Below are 22,678 nucleotides of genomic sequence, written 5' to 3'. Positions count from 1 at the left end.
AGATCTTGGATATCAAGCCCTTTGTCTGTACTGTCATTTGCAAATATCTTCTCCCATTCTGTGGATTGTCTCTTTGTTTTCTTGACTGTTTCCTTTGCTGTGCAGAAGCTTTTGATCTTGATGAAGTCCCAAAAGTTCATTTTCACTTTTATCTCCTTTGTCTTTGGAGACATTATCTTGAAAGAAGTTGCTGTGGCCTATTTCGAAGAGGTTACTGCCTATGTTCTTCTCTAGGATTCTGATGGATTCCTGCCTCATGTTGAGGTCTTTTATCCATTTTGAGTTTATCTTTGTGTATGGTGTGAGAATGGTTGAGTTTCATTCTTTTACACATAGCTGTCCAATTTTTGCAGCACCATTTACTGAAGAGACTGTCTTTTCTCCACTGTATATGTGTTTGTTTTTGTCCCAGTACCATGCTGTCTTGGTGATCACAGCTTTGTAGTTAAAAAAAAACAAAAACAAAAACAAATGATGTATTGTATGGTGACTAACATGACACAATAAAAAAAGAACTAATGAAGTACTATGTGGTGACATAACATAATACAAAAAAGCATAAAATAAATAAGTATAGTTCACTCAACAAGCCAAATTAAAATACAATGTACGTTAGCATAAGATTAAATTGGAGAAGTAAGCTAGTGTAGTCATTGAGCAAGAGATGTTAAAGTCCTAAATTAAAGAGATGGCAGTAGTGATAAAATAAAGAAAATGTGTGAAATATTTGAGGTAGAACTTACAGAACTTAGTGACCAGTTAGATTTGAGGATAAGCAAAAGGGAGAGTTTCAGGATTCAGCAAATTTCTGGCTTGGACAGATGGTTCTATTTAGTATTTGGAGTCAATGAGGAAAAGTAAGTTTGGGGCAAAAAGGGGAAATGATACGTTTCATTTTGGACAACTATGTTTGACATAATTCTGGAATAATTAGATGGAAAATCAGGAGAAAAATCCAAACTAGCACTGTAGATTTGAGACTTGTCAAAATGCAAGTAGTTGAAACTGAATACATAGGAGTGAATACAGTTTTTCAAAGTGGAGATTATAAAGAGGAGAAGGAGCTACTGATGCCATTCTGGAACACATGGACATTTTAGGAGTGGAAGGTGAGAAACCAGTAAAGTAAATGCTGGGGGTAGGCACAATATAGTAAGAGAGGTTAAAGATTTAAGGGAAAGAGAGAGACTGATAGACGGAGGAAAGCTGGAAGTGAGGAAGGTAGCCAGAGAGGAGTACACAGCAGCAGTGGGTATAGGGAAGTATGAGGAAGAGTGTGTTTAGCAAACAGTTGTCATTTAATGACATTAAAGACTAATGGGATTAGATTAGCTTACACAGCAGAAACAGATGGGGAGACCAATACTAATTTAATGATTTAGCTACTCTTGTTTCAATTATGGACTTTTAACACTTTCCTCAAACCTCAATTCTTTCTTTTTTAAGTGGGAGCAAAAGAGGCAAATTAAATAATGATGATCTGTTTATAAAGTTGTTTCATTGTCACGACTTAGGTTTTTAGAAATGTATATGTTGTCTATGAAAAATATTTTAAATGCTGTTAATAGTAGTTGGATTAATACTGTTATTTTACAACCTTATACTTCGGTAAGTATCACAGAAAAATATATGGGATGCTTTGGTACTGTTGTAAAATAATTCTGAGTGAGAAACACAATGTATCAAGCTATAAAAAGAAAATGAGTAAAGTCTGTGTTGCTAGATTTCAAGTTTGACCATTTTCTGTTGAATAAATTTTTTTATAGGGGCTATTAATCAAATGGCTTTAGTGGGGAAAGAGGACAGAATAACAAAGCATTAATGTTCTTTTCACTCTACTCCTTTGATTTTTATCATAGGTGGTGTCATACACATGTGATTTTCTAAGCATTGATATTCCACCCAGTTACATTATGTTTGGAGTATTTTATGCGTTACCTAAACCTAGAATATCCAAAATACAACAGTACCCCAAATTTTAGTTATAACAAGATGATTAGGTATGATTCTTTAGGTGTGTTTCAGTCTTTGTATATGAGTAAATGTACTGATAAGTGGGCAAAGTTTCATTCAAGCAAGATGAATAAGCTCTAGAGATCTGCTTTGCAACATGTGTACCTATAGTCAACAGAACAGTATTGGACACTTAAAACAGTATTGGACAACAGTATTGGACACTTAAACAGAACAGTATTGGACACTTAAAACTTTGTTTTAAGAATGCAATGCATTCTTACCATAAAATATAAATGTGTGCACATAATGGGATATTACTCAGCCATCAAAAAGAATGAAATCTTGCCATTTGCAGTGATGTGAATGGAGCTGGAGTGTATTAGACTAAGCAAAATAAGTCAGAGGAAGACAAATACCTTATGATTTCACTCATATGTGGAGTTTAAAAAACAAAATGGATAAACATATGGGAAGGAAAAAAAAAGAGAAGCAAACCATAAGAGACTCTTAACTACAGAGAACAAACTGAGGGTTGATGGAAGGAGATGGGTGGGCAGGGTACTAAATGGTTGATGGGTATTAAGGAGGGCACTTGCGATGAGCACTGGATGTTATGTGTAACATATGTTATATGTAAGTGATGAATCACTAAATTCTACTCCTGAAACCAATTTTACCATCTATGTTAACTACAATTTAAATAAAAAATTGAAAAGGAAAAGAAACTAAAAATTTAAATACATACAAACTTATACTCGTACATTAAAAAAAAAGTAAAAAATAGATGTAAGATCTACCTAAATTAAATCAGTCAGTAGCTGTGAATGGATAAGGTGTTTTCTGTATTGCATGGTAGCTCCTATTAGTAATGTTCATCCATATGTTTTAATATGGTTTAGAGATCAAAAAAATAGCCTTGTGATCTTTCCACACAGTACAGGGGAAGACCTGTTAAAGTTATGGATGCTGTCAAAACCGACCATTTGATTTTTATCTCCTCCCCCAACTGAATATATTATCCTCATTTCTGATCTCTAAATGCTCTTCCCTGGCTTTGTTCCTTGATTTTGTAAAGTCTCATTTCTAGAGTTAAACTTCTCATCAGAGAAAAATGTAAGAAGAAAGGAGGAGAAACATCTTTAAAAGAGAAAAAAAAACTGTCAACCTAGAAATCTCTCCCCAGTAAAAACAACTCCGAAAAGTAAAGGCAAAATCAAGTATATGAAATTCTTGGGCATAAAAATTTGACATTTGACAAAAATGTACAAGACCTGTGCAGTGAAAACTACAAACCATTGCTGAAATTTAAAAAGACCCAAACTGGAAAGATATACTGTGTTTATGGATCACAGCACTAAATATTTTTAAGATACCAGTTTTCCCCAAGTCAATCAATGGATTCAGTACCTTATCTGTCAAAACGTTGCCAAGTGTTTTGAAGGAATTGACATTCTAAAATACAGAGAGAGAAATGCAAAGGATCTAGAATAGAGAATTTTCAAAAAGATCAGAATTTGATGATTTCTACTCCCTGATTTTAAGATTACTAAAGATCCATATTTACTAGTAATCAAGATAGTGATACTGGCATATACACACATACCTCCCAACACACCATTATATACCAAAAGATCAGAGTTTTGTGTTATTCCATTGTATTTCTGGATATAAAATATGCAACATTTTTTTAAAGTTCTTAATAGCCTAAATACTAAGGAGTCTTTTTGACCTTTTCAGTGCACAGGTCTTATACTTTTTTGTCAAATGTATGCCTGAGAATTTCAGATGCCTAAGTACATCCCCATTCACACACACACTTTTATTTTTCAGATTGAATATGAACACAGAGCACCAGAGTGCCGACTGGGTCTGAAGGAAGGCCGGCCATTCTCAGGGGTCACTGCATGTTTGGACTTCTGTGCTCACGCCCACAGGGACTTACACAACATGCAGAATGGCAGCACATTGGTAAGTGGGGCACAGAACAGGTTAGCACATCCTGTGAAATAGTGGAAAGCTGGAAGTTAGTAGCATGTGATTGGAGTAGTATGTTCTCTGCAGGTGTCATTGCACAAGTGTTTTCATGAATGAGTTGCTGTTGCAAAGGTGACCATACTTGGCATATCTAGTACTCTCATAATGGGTTGGCATATTACTGGAAGTCTGTTGACAAGCACAGGAAAATCATGGAAATGTTGATGCTAACTAAACCAGTGACTGTGCATTGCCAGCTACCATTAGCTACCAAAGTTCCTTCAAAATTCAGTGTCAGGTATCTGGAAGTTATAGTATAGTATAGTAAAAAGCCGTGTACAAGCCAAGGCACCAGTCCACCTTGCAAAGAGAAGTGCAAATGAAACATGCATCATATGCGGCACAGTAACTACTGTAGAAAATTCAAAGTACAAAAGAGCCCACTCTAACTACATAGTATCGTGGGTGAAGTGGATTGGGCTATATAATTGGAGGTTTTGGTAAGTGGAGAAAATGAATATGGGCTGAGGGTAGAACAGTGTTCAACACTGATAGAGTCCATGGTGTGGCCTTGCATGGAGAGAGAGAAACCAGAGTAGAGATAAAGAATGAAAAAGTTCAAGTGAAGAAATTATAAATTAATCCACCTAGTGAGTCATCAACATGGATATACTAGTGTAGTTGAGAAAGACAACCAATGAGACTAAAGTTGAAAAATAGAATACAGAGACCAAAGTCATAGTCTAGGGTAGAGAAGAACCCAGGGAGGTGGTAAGCAATAGTGGAAGTAATTCACGGAACCTGGTATGAAGTTTTTAAGAGGCAAAAAAGGTATTGGTTTAATGGTTTAAAGCAGAGGTCAGAAGGGGTTTTTTATTATTATTAAAGGAAAGATAGTAAATATTTTAGGCTTACATAATATCTTAGACCACATTCTTTATTTTGGGGTTTTTTTACATTAAAAATGCAAAAAACACTCTTAGTTCACTGGCCATGCAGAAACTGACTGTGAGACAGTTTGATTTGCAGACTTCTGACCCAGGAGGGCCAACAATGAGGCTTATCATCCACAGTATCTAAAATCATCATTAATCATGTGTTGAACACGTGCTCACTATTAGAAGGCTAGGCTAGATTTGGGGAAGAAATAAATGATAATCAGAGCCATAGTAGGTCTAAACATAGCCATGTTTCACTCTAGCAAGATGATGGAGAGAAGACAGAGATGATAAGGGTTCTGTGTAAAGGGGACTTTGCATCTAATAGGTCATGGGTTTCACGAGGTGGAAAGGAAAGCAACACTAGGTAAGAAGAATGGAGTAGGGACAAACATGTGAGAAAAGGTGATAGGTGCTCAAAAGACGTGGATTTGGAAGACTCATGTACCGAAAGTGAAAACCTCATTTTAGTCCCATCTCATGTTAAATTTATCTGTCAAGGTAAGTCTGTTATGTTCACATTCCTTTGAAGAGTATCTTCCAGTAATTTTATTTTACCTGCACTTTAAATAACTATGATCACACGGTTTTCTGCATCAGCCAAAAACATGAACTACTACAAGCTAGTATGTTACAGCCAACAAATAATCTCTCATCAACACCAATAGGATTGTGGCTAACAAAAGAGGAAAAGTACCATTAAATTAGCAAAGCAAGAGAAGTAGACTTTTCCCCTTTTTGGAACAGCCCCTCGTATGGTACAACAGCTTAGAAGAGAAACAAGAGAGGAACAATAGTAAGTTAGTCTTAATGAGTACAGAGATGGGAAGAAGAGGAAGATAGACACAGTGTTGAGTTATATATTCCCTATAGCAACCACATCTTCAATTTCACATTATTTATCTTTTTAAAGATTTTACTTACTTATTTGAGAGAGAATGAGAGATTGACAGCATGAGAGGGGAGAGGTCCGAGGGAGAAGCAGACTCCCCACCAAACAGGGAGCCTGATGTGGGACTTGATACCAAGACTCCAGGATCATGACCTGAGCTGGAGGCAGTTGCTTAACCAACTGATCCACCCAGGGGCCCCAAGTTTACATTATTTAGATTTCCCTTTGGTATTTTGTGGAAATTTCTTAAGCACAATGAAGGAGAGTTAAAAGTCTGGTGTGGGGGAAGATGTGAAATATCTTTGTGTACAAAAGTATGAGATTAGGTGACTGATAACTAGCAAAACAGGAAATCATTTGGTGGAAGAAACTTATAGCCTCTTCTTGAAGAGGTTTCACATCTCTTGCATTTCTGTTTCAAGTATGAAAGGTGGGAGATTGCTTCATTTTGGTTCTTCCCTTAGAATCAGAAATATACGTGAAGAAGAAAGTCACCGTGGGTAACAGTTCCTGATAGACTCAAAAAAAGAAAAGGGGGAAAAAAAGTTAACGTGGACTGTCTTTTCCCTGTACCATTTTAATGCCACCTCCCTTAAGAACAGATAGACATGATTCATGGTAATATGCCTGTCACTGATCTGGTCCAGGAGACCACCATCACAAATCTAAATACCGACAGGGAGAAAGTTACACACACACACACTTCTTTTGGACTGAAACTGAGACAGTACTGTCTTATTTCCCTACAGGTATGCACCCTCACTAGAGAAGACAATCGAGAAATTGGAGGAAAACCTGAGGATGAGCAGCTGCATGTTCTGCCCCTCTACAAAGTCTCTGATGTGGATGAGTTTGGGAGCGTGGAAGCTCAAGAGAAGAAGAAACAAAATGGTGCGATTCAGGTGCTGAGTTCTTTTCGGCGGAAAGTCAGGATGTTAGCAGAACCAGTCAAGACATGCCGACAAAGGAAACTAGAAGCCAAGAAAGCTGCAGCTGAAAAGCTTTCCTCTCTGGAGAACAGTGCAAATAAGAATGAAAAGGAAAAGTCAGCTTCAGCTTCATCTCGTACAAAACAGACCGAAAATGCAAGCCAGGCTAAACAGTTGGCAGGTAAATTTAATGTAAAGCATTGTACATCTGTGTCATCTGAAACTTATGTTAAAAATGAGTATCGGTGATTTCAGATGATTATATTCAATCGTGGTCTTAGTTTTGTACCAAAATCTTCTCTGAAGTCCCAAGGACCAGGCTTTGCTCTTGGAGATGGTAATGAGATATGGCACCCTTAACCCCAGCTTAATGGAGAAGTTTGGATTCTGTTCTATAATAGATGGCAGTTTTATGATAGGCAGGTAATATGGTGAAATTAGGGTTAACCCAGCAGTGACAGGAGGGCAGATTAGAGACTGAGGAGCTATGAGTTTGGAGATTGATGCAATAAACCAAGAGAAAAGCTTGAATTTGGGTGGTAGCAATGAAGATATAGCAAAAATGATGGAAGCAAATGCTCCTAAAATGATTCTCAATTCATGGATGACCAAACACTGGAACAAAGACAAAAGAAAAATTTAAGATTGATTTCAACAGTTTCAGCCTAGGTAACTAAAACAGTACTATTTGTTGAAAGAAGAAGTTTGAAAGTAGGAATCATGGGAGAGGGGCAGGAGAAGATTGTCAAAGCCCCTTGCTTTTGTCTTCAGTTAATTTCTATAAAAAGCCATACAATGGGGGCGCCTGGGTGGCTCAGTGGGTTAAGCCACTGCCTTCGGCTCAGGTCATGATCTCAGGGTCCTGGGATCGAGTCCCGCATCGGGCTCTCTGCTCAGCAGGGGGCCTGCTTCCCTCTCTCTCTCTCTGCCTGCCTCTCTGCCTACTTGTGACCTCTTTCTGTCAAGTAAATAAATAAAATCTTAAAAAAAAAAAAAAAAAAAAGCCATACAATGTAATGTCTATATCCACATCTTACAGATGGCATTGGCCTGGCCACTAACAAAAGAAAAAGGCTTATTTTTTAAGTTTAGTCTACTAGTTTGTTTAGAGCCAACCATCTTCACCAAGTCAAATTCCCCTACCAATTCATCTCAAAACCTAGAGAAACTAAGTAATTTAGAATAACATGCTATAGATGCTCAACAAAAATTTGTTGATTGGCTGACTTACACTAAGAGAAGTAAATCCTATTCACTCCTTAATCTCTCCTTTAAGTTAGCTGCAAAGTATAATCAGAACTAACTGGTCTCTGTAATAATCATTTCAATGCTTAGGACTGCCATTACAGCTCCATTTATTTGTTCTTTTCTCACATACAGATTCTTAAGTGAGGTCATGAAACAGATGTATGACAAAATTTTCACTTACAAAGCTGAAAATTACTTTAAAGTTTTATTGACAACTCTGTAGATAGGGTTTGCCAATTATATAAGATATGCTTGGGGTATTTAAATGAATGTCATTCTTTTTCTAATAGCGTTGCTGAAGAAATTTGTCTTCTGTAACAAATTTTATGCTACTTCCAACTATTTAACAAGTTTTATTGCACACCAGGCGATGGAGAAATAAAGTAAAATAAGACCTGGGCCCTTCCTTCAAGGAACTCCTTTGCAGCAGCGGGAGAAGAGGGCTAAAAATGCATAATTACCATATATTATGATGCATTTTTCTATCTCACTGATGTCTGCAGTGGGCATTATCCATGCACTAGGAGATGAGGTCAGAGCAGGCTTCCTTGAGGAAGGGAGGACTATGCCCAGGAAGGGCAGGGAGGTGGGGTGGAGGGAGATGGGCACTTCAGGGAGAGTGTGGCTTCGTCAGGTGCACAGAAGCTCCAGAAAACATGATGCTCTCAGTGAAACAGCTTGTGGATGTTTGTGACGTTTTTCTTCACTTACCAAATTGTACTGGTGTAGAGATCTGCTGCTTTATCTAATGCTTTAGACAAAAAATTACACCAGACAATGACCAGAACCCTGACTTCGCTCTTATCCTTGTTTAATGGGTATTGCATAATCTTAGCGGGGTTCTCCGAACCATTTAAGCATCCTTGCTAGCTTCTGTAAAATAGTAACTGGACACATGTGTGTGCTTTCTCCTCTCCTGTCCACAGAGCTTTTGCGACTTTCAGGACCAGTCATGCAGCAGCCCCAGCAGCCCCCGCCTCCGCCCCCACCGCTGCAAAAGCAACCTCCACAGCCACAGAAGCAGCCACCCCAGCACCTGCCCCAGCATCACCCGGTGACGAATAACCCTCAGTCAGAGCCTGTCAACTCCTACTCTTCCTCTGGATCTGCCAACCTGTACATGAGACGGCCCAATTCAGTGATCCAGGCTTACCCGAGCTCTTCACACACTTCAGATGTTTATGGGGGTGCCAGCCCTATGAACCTCTATTCCACACCATCCCAAGCTACAGGTTCATATTTGAATTCTTCTAATCCCATGAATCCCTACACTGGGCTTCTCAACCAGAATAACCAATATCCATCCTATCAGTGCAATGGAAATGTATCGGTGGATAACTGCTCCCCATATCTGGGTTCCTATTCTCCCCAGTCTCAGCCCATGGATCTATACAGGTATCCAAACCAAGACCCTCTCTCTAAGCTAAATTTACCGCCCATCCATACACTTTACCAGCCGAGGTTCGGAAATAGCCAAAATTTTTCTTCTAAGTACTTAGGTTATGGAAACCAAACTATGCAGGGAGATGCCTTCAGCAGTTGTACCCTTAAAACAAATGTACACCACGTAGGGACATTCCCTTCTTATTCCACTCATGAGATGGATGGCCACTTCATGGGAGCCACCTCTAGATTACCACCCAATCTGAGCAATCCAAACATAGACTATAAGAATGGTGAACATCCCCCATCTTCTCATATAATCCATAACTACGGTGCCGCTCCAGGCATGTTCAACAGCTCTCTTCATGCCCTGCACCTCCAAAACAAGGAAAATGACAGGCTTGTCCACACAGCTAATGGGTTCTCTAAGATACTTCCAGGTCTTAGCCATGATAGAACCGCTTCTGTCCAAGAAGGCTTACACAAATTACAGGAGGCTGGTAACCAGGAAAAGCAGCCATCTGCTACCGAGGACAATGATGAAGTCTGGTCAGACAGTGAGCAGAGCTTTCTAGATCCTGACATTGGGGGAGTGGCTGTGGCTCCAACTCACGGGTCAATTCTCATTGAGTGTGCCAAGCGCGAGCTTCACGCCACCACCCCTTTAAAGAATCCCAATAGGAATCACCCCACCAGGATCTCGCTTGTCTTTTACCAGCATAAGAGCATGAATGAGCCAAAACATGGCTTGGCGCTCTGGGAAGCCAAAATGGCTGAAAAAGCCCGAGAGAAAGAGGAAGAGTGTGAGAAGTATGGCCCGGACTATGTGCCTCAGAAAACCCACGGCAAAAAAGTGAAACGGGAGCCCACTGAGCCACATGAACCTTCCGAGCCCACTTACCTGCGCTTTATCAAGTCCCTTGCCGAAAGGACCATGTCCGTGACCACAGACTCCACAGTAACTACATCTCCATATGCCTTCACTCGGGTCACAGGGCCTTACAACAGATACATATGATGTCACCCCTTGTGGTGGGTACCTCATTTGAAAAGACCACAACCAACCTGTCTGTAGTATAGTTCTCATGACGGGGGCAGTGGGGAAAGGATACAGGACTCATGACAAATGTGGTGGGAGGAACCTCAGCTCACCAGCAAAAGAAGAGGTCATCCTACCATAGCACTTAATTTCCACTGACTCCTAAGTGGTCGCAGATGGCATCTAGGCAAAAAGACCAAAGCATTCTATGCAAAAAGAAGGTGGGGAAGAAAGTGTTCCACAATTTACATTTTTAAACACTGGTTCTATTATTGGACGAGATGATATGTAAATGTGATTTTTTTCCCCCTTACAACTCTACGCATCTGTGACCACTTTTAATAATACCAAGTTTGCATAGTCATGGAACACAAGTCAAACAAGTACTGTAGTATTACAGTGGCAGGAATTTTAAATTACCATCTGGTGCTGAATATACAATGTACTGAAATACTGGAATTAACGGCTTTTTAACATGCAGTTTTTACTGTAATCTTAATATTAACTTTTATTTATCAGAATAGCTACAGGAAGCATAAATGAATAGAGAGCAAAACACTGAATTTGTTCGGATGTTCTAAGAAATGGTGCTAAGAAAATGGTGTCTTTAACAACTGAAAATTTAATGCCTTTATATCATCAAGATGCTATCAGTGTACTCCAATGCCCTTGAATAATAGGGGTACCTTTTCATTCAAGTTTTTAGCATAATTACCTATTCTTACACGAAGTTGTTTTTTTTTTTTAATGTGGACATTTAAAGGCCTCTGGATTTTGCTCATCCAGTGAAGTCCTTGTAGGACAATAAACATATATATGTACATATATGTATACACATATGTATATGTGCACACACGTATATGTATAAATATTTTAAATGGTGTTTTAGAAGCACTTTGTCTACCTAAGCTTTGACAACTTGAACAATGCTAAGGTACTGAGACGTTTAAAAAAAAAAAAGTTTACTTTCATTTTAGAATGCAAAGTTGATTTTTTTTTTTTAAGGAAACAAGGAAAGCTTTTAAAATATTTTTGCTTTTAGCCATGCATCTGCTGATGAGCAATGTGTCCATTTTTAATACAGCCAGTTAAATCCTCAATGGGGCTTACTGGATTCAAGGGAATACATTAATCCACAACACGTGTTTTCTGGTGCTCATCTCACATGCTATACTGTAAAACAGTTTTATAAAACATTGTATGACAAGTCATTGCTCAAATATGTAGTTTTAGGAATTTTCTCTTAACTGCAGGTAATTATTAATGACATGCTACAGATTTAACAAAGCTAGTTCACTTAAGCTGATGTTATTTTATGGATCTGTACGCTCTTCAGCAAACCGAATGGCAGTCTGCTTTTGTGTTGATAATTATATATTGTGATGTTGTCATTTCCTAGCTTAAGTGTCCTCTTTTCCAGGAAGATTGAGCAGACTGATGCCTGCATAAGATGAATAAACAGGGTTAGTTCCATGTGAATCTGTTAATTAAAAAGAAAAAAACAGGCAGCTGGTTTGCTGTGGTGGTTTTAAATCATTAATTTGTATAAAGAAGAAGTGAAAGAGATGTATAGTAAGTAAATTAAATTGTAAACAAAACTTTTTTAATGCAATGCTTTAGTATTTTAGTACTGTAAAAAATTTAAATATATACATATATATGTGTGTATATTATATATATATATATATATGGATTTGAAGCAGAATTCACATCATGATGGTGCTACTCAGCCTGCTACAAATATAGCATAATGTGAGCTAAGAATTCATTAAAGGTTTGAGTGATGTTCCTACTTGTCATATACCTCAACACTAGTTTGGCAATAGGATATTGAACTGAGAGTGAAAGCTTAGAGCATCATGTACCATCATTTTTTTCCAAGTCTTTTTATTGTTATTATTATTATTAAAAAAGCATACCTGTTTTTCAATACTTGATTTCTTAGCAAGTATAACTTGAACTTCAACCTTTTTGTTCTAAAAATTCAGGGATATTTCAGCTCATGTTCTCCTTATGCCAACATGTCACCTGTGTTTATGTAAAATTGTTGTAGGTTAATAAATATATTCTTTTTTCAGGGATTTAACCCTTTTATTTTGAATCCCTCCTATTTTACTTGTATATGTCCTGATGTAACTAAAACTAATTTTGTAAAAATCTGTTGGCTCTTTTTATTGTAAAGAAAAGCATTTTAAAAGTTTGGGGAAATCTTTTGACTGTTTTAAGCAGAAAAAAAAAATTACATGAAAACAGAATGCACTGAGTTGATAAAGGGAAGATTGTAAGGCAGGAGTTTGGCAAGTGGCCGTTGGCTAGAGTCTCTTGACACTCTTCAGAGTTTTTGATCCCGTAGCCAATAAAGTAGAGGGCCACAGTGACTTCCCGCCACAGGCAGAACACATAAGGGTGTGGCGTGCAATCGACTGTACAGTTACATTTTGATCTGAGTACATTTGTGCTTACTGACATTTCAAATAAATTCTTCAATGAGGCCTTTGAGTTTTACTGGCCAAGTCTTTATAACGTGACTTTCAATTTTTTAAAAAATCGCCCCACAGTTTTTGGCTGTGACCAATTTACAGACATTTCAAAAAGTCTGCTTTGCGTATGTCAAACCACAGGATTTAAATATTTTGCATATACCATGTATGTAACCCCAGATATTTGGCTACTACATGCACATCTGTTGGTTTTGAGTCAGCCATCCCTCTATGAATATTTGGTTTCTGTGTCACCCACTGTCATTTGTCAAACTGCTGGCCAAGAAGAGCAAGAAGTATAGTTTGGGGTTTGCTTTGGAGAGAGGTAGGGAGGGAGGGAGGGAGGGAGGGAGGAGGAGAGGAAATCGAGTGGCATATTGTAAATATCAGATCTATAATTGTAAATATCAAACCTGCCTCAGTTAGAATGAATGGAAGCAGATCTCCAATTTGCTTATATAGGAATATCAGGTTAACTATATAGCCATACTTGAAAATGCTTCTGAGTGGTGTCAACTTTACTTGAATGAATTTTTCATCTTGATTGACGCACAGTGGTGTACAGTTCACTTCTAAAGCTAGTGGTTAACTTGTGTAGGAAATTTTTGCAGTTTGACACTAAGATAATGAACTCTGTGTGCATTTTTCTGTGCTTTTTTTAAAACTTAGTTTCATTTCATTTTCATGTTTGGTTTGTCTATAAAACCTGAGGATGGTTATAAATACTGTAAGTATTGTAATGTTATGAATGCAGGTTATTTGAAAGCGTTTATTATTATATCATTCCTGATAACGCTATGTGAGTGTTTTTAATAAAATTTATATTTATTTAATGCACTCTAAGTACTGTCTTGTTGAAGTTTCTGTTTACTGCCTGAACTATTGTTACTTCAATGAGGCCAACGGGAATGAAAAGAAATTGCTTTTTAAAGATACTTTTTAGATGGTTATTTGTTAAACTGTACCTAAAATAATATCTGGATAACTAAAGCCAAAATTTACCTCTAGTGGAATAGCCTATATATATTCAACTTTTTCCCCCCAGCCCACTTGAGCTTGCGCACTTTGTGTGTGTGTAGCCAGTACTAGGGATTGGAGCAACAGCACTTATACCAACCTTAAATGGTTGTCTCTTCTGGTGCGTGGCCTGTGAGTCCTGCTCGAGTTGCAGCAGATTCACGGAGCTAAGCTCACAATGGCTTTGATCTGAGGCCAGCCCAGTTCTCAGACTCCTCTCCCTCTTCGCATCCACTCTTTTCGAGGAAGATTCCTCTTCCTATGCCTGAAAGGCAGGAGGTGTTAGGCAAGAGGAGTGGGGAGAGGTGGCCCAGGAGGCACCAGACAAATGGGCCAGTCCTCATCCTGCCACGTGGCTTCAGGGACCCACAAGTTAGATTGTCCTCCTCTCCTCCCCTTAGTCAGCCCTCACACAGCACCAATGGGAAACACTTTTTAGAAACATGAGATACTAAACACTGATCACAGTTACATGAGTCTTCCTACAATTACAGGAGCCTTCAAACCTGCCCCCTGCCACTTCCCTCCCACCCAGAGCCACCACCACATTCCTCCCCACTCCCCGCCAGTCCTTCCTAAACTGGCAGAGAACTCAAGGGAATTCTTTCCCCATATTTCTCTCTCTCTTCAACTTGGGCCAACTTTGTTTTTTTTTGTTGTTTTTTTTTTAAGATTTTGTTTTTAAGGAATCTCTCCCCGCAACAAGGGGCTGGAATTTACAACCCTGAGATCAAGAGTCACATGCTCCCTGACTAAGCCAGCCAGGAACCACCCTCTGCCCCACCACGATTTGATTTAAGTAGTTATTCCTGAGCCCAAGAAATGACTGCCCTATGATGTAACCTTTGAGTTTGGGTGATTCCTCCAGCATTCAGCTCAAAGCCAGGATATTAAGAAAAGAAGCAATGTCGCTGTTAAAAAGCAGTAATCTAGTGACTGGATTTTTTTTTTTTTTTTTAATAATTTCAACTCTCTGGGGATATTGTCAACCTTCATTTTACCATCTATCCTCTGAATGAACCTTGAGAACCTTACACATTTCAAATTTTGTTAGTCATTTCCCAGGGTGAGGGAAATTTGAGAATCTATGGCTCAAAAGCTTCTCCTGCTAGGGCGCCATCCCGCCCCGGGCTGGCAGGGGCTGGTGACACTGTAAAATGAAGGTGGAGGCAGACTTGCTGCTTCGGAGCCTGCAGGTGAACTTGAATGGGAGAGAAAGCTGGACATAACAATGAGCCAGCACTCGTGAAGCTCTCCCTGCCCCTTGCCTCCTCTGGAAATACTGTCAAGAATGAACCTCTACCGGCAGGCAGACAGGCACACAGGATGTCCCCACTGGGGCACTTCTTCCTGGCCCCAGTCTCTTCAGTGGGTTTGTCGTTGCCCTTCCCCTGTTTGGGGTAATTCTAGCTTAGCTTTGACCCCTTTCTGACTCTCAGACTCTGGACTCCATCAGCTGTGTGACAACTAGACTCTTTGAGGAAAGGCCTTATTTATCATGGACCTTCACCTCAAGCTGCTGAGAATTTTAAATTGGTTTTGTTGGGCTGGAGGGCATCTGGAGTAGAGGATACAGAAAAAAAGGAAGGCCGGGGAAGCATCTTTTCCTCCCACAATCAATACGAGGGGAGAGTACTTGCTGGGTGAAGACACTTGCTCACGAACCAGTCACTGGCTCACCACTGAGGGCTCGAGGTGCTCTCTCCCTGCCTTCCTCCTTCCTCTGGGAGCACACTCTCTAGCTGTTAGAGTTCACAAAAGCGGCTTAGAAAAGAATTAGCTGCAATCAGAGATTGTTTCAGTGTTACCAGCACTCTTCAGTTTCAAAGAACAAAGATACTTTTGTTTCCATATATTGGCGGCCACCTGCCTACATTTCCCTCTCTTACCCAGAAATTTCTCACAAATCCTGTGTTTGTCTAGTCCAACACACTCCTGAAAGGATCAGTTATTTTTCCCAGATACACACTCAACAAATATGCTTTCTTTGGGACTTCCTTTTATACTGTTTCAAAAGGAATTTCTCTACCCAATTTGACATTTTACTCTCTAACCAATTCTTAATTCAAACTGAAATGAGATTTCTACTTGGGTAGTAAGAATAAAATAGTTACATAAAGACACTCGATTTCTTCCTTACCCCCATAAGAACGAATTCAGAGAATTTAAACCACTAATTTAAGAATTTGTGGGCATAATCACTGAGCACTTGCTTTTATTCCTTACACAGAATAGTTACATTAATAGAAATCTGGGTATTGTTGCTTGAAACTTAAGATGTCTGTGGTGCCCTAACCCTTCCCTTATGGGTAGCTTTTGATATGGCTCTGAAGAACACAGTGAAGTACAAGTAACAGCATAGTAGAAAGGACCTGGTTTGGGATTCGGCCTTGCATTTTCACTAGTTGTATGCCATCAAGCCTCATCTGTAAAAATGAGTAAAATAATGCATCCCTCGCAGAAATGTGACGAGGATTAATGAGAATGTAAAGCTGTAAGCACAAACTAGAATAAACAGCTATTCTCACAAACTTTTGCATCTCCCTCCCTCTCCTTTGCTTACTGCTAGAAGATTCAGTCCACTAAGCATATGTCAGTGCTCACCTAGCTGACTCCTGCTGCCTCACTCCTTTCTCCTTCAGGGCCGGAGCACAAATTACCTCACCTGACAAAATGGGTTTAGGTAACGGTATAAAGCTTCTTGATGAAGCATCACTAGAACCTCAAAGCTAGAGAGAGTGGCAAAATGAGGAAATAATCCCCTATCTGGTAATCTCATAAAGCCTCACACTGCTTTTCATATAAATTAACGATCTTCTAGTTATTGTGTAAAAACTCCTATAGTTGAAATGATGTCACAATTTCTAATACACCAAATACATAAAGACTAAAAAAAAAACCTCCGAACAACTTAAGCGTTAAGAGAAAAGAGGGGCACCTGGGTCCCTCAGTCACGCTCAGTCAGTTTAGCATCTGCCTTGGGCTCGGGTCATGATCCCAGGGTTCTGGGATTGAGACCCAGTTGGGCTCCTTGCTCAGCAGGGAGTCTGCCTCTGCTTCTGTCCTCCCCCTGTTCATGCTCCCTCTCTCTCAAATAAATTTTTAAAACCTTAAAAAAAAAAGAGTTAAGAGAGAAGAAAAGAAAAACCAACCAGAGAAAAAAATAAATTAAGGAAACTATAGTATTTTAATTTCTATTATTTATGTTCCATGAAATCAATGGTTATAATATCCATGTTTCAAATACGCATACTGCAAAATATTTTTAAGGCAGAGTATGTTAAAATGGAAGGGAGACAATGGCTGTTTTAAATATTGTATTTCACTAACTTTATTTTTTTTATTTTTTTTAAAGATTTTATTTATTTATTTGACAGAGAGAGATCACAAGTAGGCAGAGAGAGAGAGAGGAGGAAGCAGGCTCCCCGCTGAGCACAGAGCCCGATGTGGGACTCGATCCCAGGACCCTGAGATCATGACCTGAGCCGAAGGCAGCGGCTTAAACCACTGAGCCACCCAGACACCCCTGGCATGTCTTCTTAAGCCAGCAGCCAAGTATATCAACAAGATTTAACAAATTTAAGAATACTGAAATTCAATCATAACAAATGTCTTTTCCAGCCACAGTGGTATGAAACTAGAAATCAGTAATAAGAGGAAAGCTGGAAAATTCACAAATATGTACAAATTCAACAATATGCTCCTGAACATCCAACAGATCAAACTAAAAATTCAAGAGGGAAAATAAAAAATACATTGAAAGAAATGAAAATGGAGGTACAACATATCAAACCTGTGAGATGTTGCAAGAGCAGTAATAATAGGGAAATTCATAGTGTTAAATGCACATTAAGAAAATGGAAAGATCTCAAACAACCTAGCATTGCAACTCAAAGAACTAAAAAAGGAAGAAAATAATTAAACCCAAGTTAGCAGAATGGAAGGCAATAACAAAGATCAGGACAGAAATAAATAAGAGACCAGAAAAACAATAAAAGAGATTGATAAAAACCAAGAGCAGATTTTTTTAAAAAGATAAACAAAACTGACAAACCTTTAGCTAGAGACTAACTCAGAAGAAGAGAAAGAGGGCTGAGGACCCAATCACAAGTGAAGAAGGAGAAATTACAAATGATACCACAGAAATACAAAGTACCATGAGATATTACTAAAAACACTTTATACCAAAAAACTAGATAACTTAGAAGGAATGGATAAATTCCTAGAAATACATAATTGGCTAAGACTAGTGTATTAAAAAGGAGAAAATCTGAACAATCCAGTAATGAGTAAGTATAATGAATCAGTAATCAAACTTCCCAATAAACAAAAGTCTAGCACCAGACAGCCTCACTTTGGTGAATTCCACCAAGCATTTAAAGAAGAATTAAATGGTTCTTCTCAAACATTTACAAAAAATTAAAGAGGGTAGAACACCTCCAAATTCATTTTAACAAGGTCAGCACAGCCCTGAAGATAAACAAGGACACTCCAAGACAATTACTGGCCAATATTCCTGATGGACATAACTTTTAAAAACACTCAACAAAATAATAGCAAACCTCATTCAAAAGTACAATAAAAGGATCATACACCATGATCAGAGTGGGATTTATTGAGGGAAACAGAGTGGTTCAAAATCTGCTAATCATCAATGTGATATACCACAGCAACAAAATGAATGATAAAAATTATGATCATTTCCATAGATGAAGAAAAAGCTTACAACAAATTTCAAGATCCAGTTATGATTAAAATTTTACAATAAAGTGAGTGAAGAAGGAATGTATCTCAACATAATAAAGGCCATATAAGATAAGCCCACAGCTATCATCATACTCAATGATGAAAACCTCAAAGATTTTCCTCTAAGATCGGGAAGAAGATAAGGATGCCCATTCTCACCACTTCCATTCAATATAGTAATTTTTGAAATTTTGAAAATTCTAACCAGGACAATTAGGCAAGGGAAGAAAAAGCATTCAAATCAAAAAGAAAAAAGGAAAGCTATTACTATCACAGATGACACATTAGATATAAAAAAACCCTAAAGACTACCATAAATGTTAAAACTGATTTAAAAATTCAGTAAAGTTTCAGGATACAAAAATCAATATGGAAAAATCAGTTGTGTTCTATACACTAACAATAAACTATCAGAAAGAGAAATTAAGAAATCAGTTCCATTTACAACTGCATCAGAAAGAATACAGTATCTAGTAACAATCGTAAAAATCTGGAAAGAGCTTAGATGTCCATCAACAGATGAATGGATGAAGATGTGGTATATACCGGCACCTGGGTGGCTCAGTCATTAAGCGTCTGCCTTCAGCTCAGGTCATGATCCCAGGACCGGCATCAGGATGCCTACTCAGCAGGTAGCCTGCTTTTCCCTCTCCCACTCCCCCTGCTTGTGTTCCCTCTCTCTCTCTGTCAAAAAAATAAATAAAATCTTAAAAAAAAAAAAGATGTGGTATATATATATATATATATATATATATATATATATATATATACTTATATACTCAGCCATCAAAAAGAGTGAAATCTTGCCATTTGCAATGATGTGGATGGAACTAGAGAGTATTATGCTAAGCAAAATAAGTCAAATACAGAAAGACATACCATATGATTTCACCCATATGTGGAATTTAAGAAACAAAACAGAGGAACATAGAGGAAGGGAAGGACAAATAAAACAAAAACAGAGAGGGAGGCAAACCATAAGAGACTCTTAACTATAGGAAACAAGCTGATGGCTGCTGGTGGGAGGATGGGGTAACTGTGTGATGGCCATTAAGGAAGGCACTTGATGTAGTGAGCACTGGGTATTGTATGAAACTGATGAATGAATCACTAAATTCTATCTCTGAAACTAATAATACAGTATATGTTAATTAAATTTAATTTAAAAAACTTAATTTAAAAAAGTAAGAATACAGTATCTAGGAGTAAGTTTAACCAAGGAGGTGAAAGATCTGTACTTTGAAAATATAAGGCAGGATGAAAGAAATAAATAAATGAATGAAATGAAAATGAAATGAAATGAAAAAATGAAATAAAAATGAAATGAAAAAAAAAAATGAAAAGATATTCTGTGCTCATGGATTGGAAGAATATTGTTAAAATATCCATGCCACCCCCAAGGAAACAAAAGCAAAAATGAACTTTTGGGACTTCATCAAGATCAAAAGCTTCTGCACAGCAAAGGAAACAGTCAACAAAACAAAGAGGCAACCCACGGAATGGGAGAAGATATTTGCAAATGACAGTACAGACAAAAGGTTGATATCCAGGATCTATAAAGAACTTCTCAAACTCAACACACACAAAACAGATAATCATTTCAAAAAATGGGCAGAAGATATGAACAGACACTTCTCCAATGAAGACATACAAATGGCTATCAGACACATGAAAAAATGCTCATCATCACTAGCCATCAGGGAGATTCAAATTAAAACAACATTGAGATACCACCTAACACCAGTTAGAATGGCCAAAATTAGCAAGACAGGAAACAACGTGTGTTGGAGAGGATGTGGAGAAAGGGGAACCCTCTTACACTGTTGGTGGGAATGCAAGTTGGTGCAGCCACTTTGGAGAACAGTGTGGAGATTCCTGAAGAAATTAAAAATAGAGCTTCCCTATGACCCTGCAATTGCACTGCTGGGTATTTACCCCAAAGATACAGATGTAGTGAAAAGAAGGGCCATTTGTACCCCAATGTTTATTGCAGCAATGGCTACGGTCGCCAAACTGTGGAAAGAACCAAGATGCCCTTCAACGGATGAATGGATAAGGAAGATGTGGTCCATATACACAATGGAGTATTATGCCTCCATCAGAAAGGACGAATACCCAACTTTTGTAGCAACATGGACGGGACTGGAAGAAATTATGCTGAGCGAAATAAGTCAAGCAGAGAGAGTCAAGTATCATATGGTCTCACTTATTTGTGGAGCATAACAAATAACATGGAGGACATGGGGAGATGGAAAGGAGAGGGAGTTGAGGGAAACTGGAAGGGGAGATGAACCATGAGAGACTATGGACTCTGAAAAACAACTAGAGGGTTATGAAGGGGCGGTGGGGGGGTGGGGGGGTTGGGAGGTTGAGGAACCAGGTGGTGGGTAATAGGGAGGGCACGTACTGCATGGAGCACTGGGTGTGATGCCAAAACAATGAACACTGTTATGCTGTAAATAAACAAATAAAAATAAATAAATTAAAAAAAAATATATCCATGCCACCCAAAGCAATCAACATATTCAATGCTATCCCTATCGAAATTCCAAGGGCATTTTTCACAAAAACAGAAAAGAATTTTAAAACTTGTATGGAACCACAAAAGACTCCAAATAGCTAAGCCTTGAGCAATAAGAAAGTTGGAGGCAAAATATTCCTAATTTCAAACTACACTGCAAAGCTATAGTAATCAAAAAATATGGTGTTGACGTTAAAAGACACATTGATTAATAGAACAGAATAAAGGGACCAGAAAATAAACACATGCATATATGGTCAATTCATTCATGATAAAGAAGCCAAGAATATACAATGGGGAAAAGACAGTATCTTCAAATAACAGTAAGAAAACAGGATATCCACATGCAAAATAAAGATATTGAACCACTATCTTACACCATACACAAAACTTAACTAAAAATGGAATAAAAACTTGAACACAAGACTTGAAGCCATAAAAGTTCTACGAAAAAAATATAGGTGGTAGTTTCCTTGACATCAGTCTTGGAAACGATTTTTTGGATTTGACACCAATGGTAGATGCAACAAAATCAACATAAACAAGTGGGCCTACATCAATCAGAAAGCTTCTGCACAGCAAAGGAACCCATCAACAAAATGAAAGGCAGCCAATGGAAGGAAATAACTGCTAACCATGTAACTAATAAGGAGTTAATATCCAAAAATATATGAAGGATTATAGATGATTTGATTATGAAAAATAAATATGATTACAAAATGGGCAGAGGACCTTAATAGACATTTTTTCAACAAGGACATACAGACAGACAACAGGTACATGAAAAGTTCTCAATATCCTTAATCATCAGAGAAATGGAAATCAAACCACAATGAGGTATCACTTCATACCTATTAGAATGGTATCAAACATCAAAAAGAGATAACAAGTGTTGATGAAGATGTGGAGAAAAGACATGCTTTTGTACTATTGATAGGAATGCAATTTGGTGCAATCACTATGGAAAACTATATGGAGATTCCTCAAAAAATTAAAAATAGAACCACCATATGATCTAGAAATTCTAATTCCAGGTATTTACTAACTAATAAAAGATACCTGTACACCTATGTTCACTACAGTATAACCCACAATAGCCAAAACATGGAAGCAACCAAAGTGTCTATCAATGGACAAATGGATAAAATGTGTCTGTGTGTGTGTGTGTGATGAAATATTATTCAATCCTGAACATATAAGAAAATCCCATCATTTATGACAACGTGGATGAAACTTTGGCGCATTATGCTAAGTGAAATAAGTGAGACAGAGAAGACAAATATCATATGATCTCATTTATACATGAAATATAAAAGCAAAAACAAAACCAAAAGATACAGATAACAGATTGGTGATGGCCAGAGGCAGGTGTGGAGGATGGGTGAAAGGAGTACAGGTACACAAAAGGTAAAAACTTCCATTTATAAAATAAGTAAGTCCTGGGGATGTAGTGTACAGCATGGTGACTCTTGGTAATAATACAGTATTGTATGTTTGAAGGTTACTAAGAGTGCATCTTAAAATGCTCATCACAAGGGTAAAAAAAATGTATAAC

The 22,678-nt window shown here is 38.1% G+C and overlaps 1 protein-coding gene across 1 annotated transcript in view; it reads left to right on the top strand.

Annotated features, from left to right (window-relative positions):
* Window positions 1–13,652, top strand: part of TET2 (tet methylcytosine dioxygenase 2) — a 146,304-nt gene extending 132,652 nt beyond the window's left edge. The window contains exons 9-11 of the mRNA XM_045991740.1: window positions 3,787–3,924; window positions 6,510–6,870; window positions 8,864–13,652. Coding sequence (XP_045847696.1) covers window positions 3,787–3,924; window positions 6,510–6,870; window positions 8,864–10,338 — 1,974 coding nt within the window. The 3' untranslated portion in view covers window positions 10,339–13,652. The remainder of the gene's footprint in view (window positions 1–3,786; window positions 3,925–6,509; window positions 6,871–8,863) is intronic.
* Window positions 13,653–22,678: the final 9,026 nt, after the last annotated feature.

Source organism: Meles meles, chromosome 2 (genome assembly GCF_922984935.1).
Source record: "Meles meles chromosome 2, mMelMel3.1 paternal haplotype, whole genome shotgun sequence".
NCBI classification, from domain to species: Eukaryota; Metazoa; Chordata; class Mammalia; order Carnivora; family Mustelidae; genus Meles; species Meles meles.
Note: the sequence above shows the minus strand (reverse complement) of the source record. Positions and strands in the feature narration are given on the sequence as shown.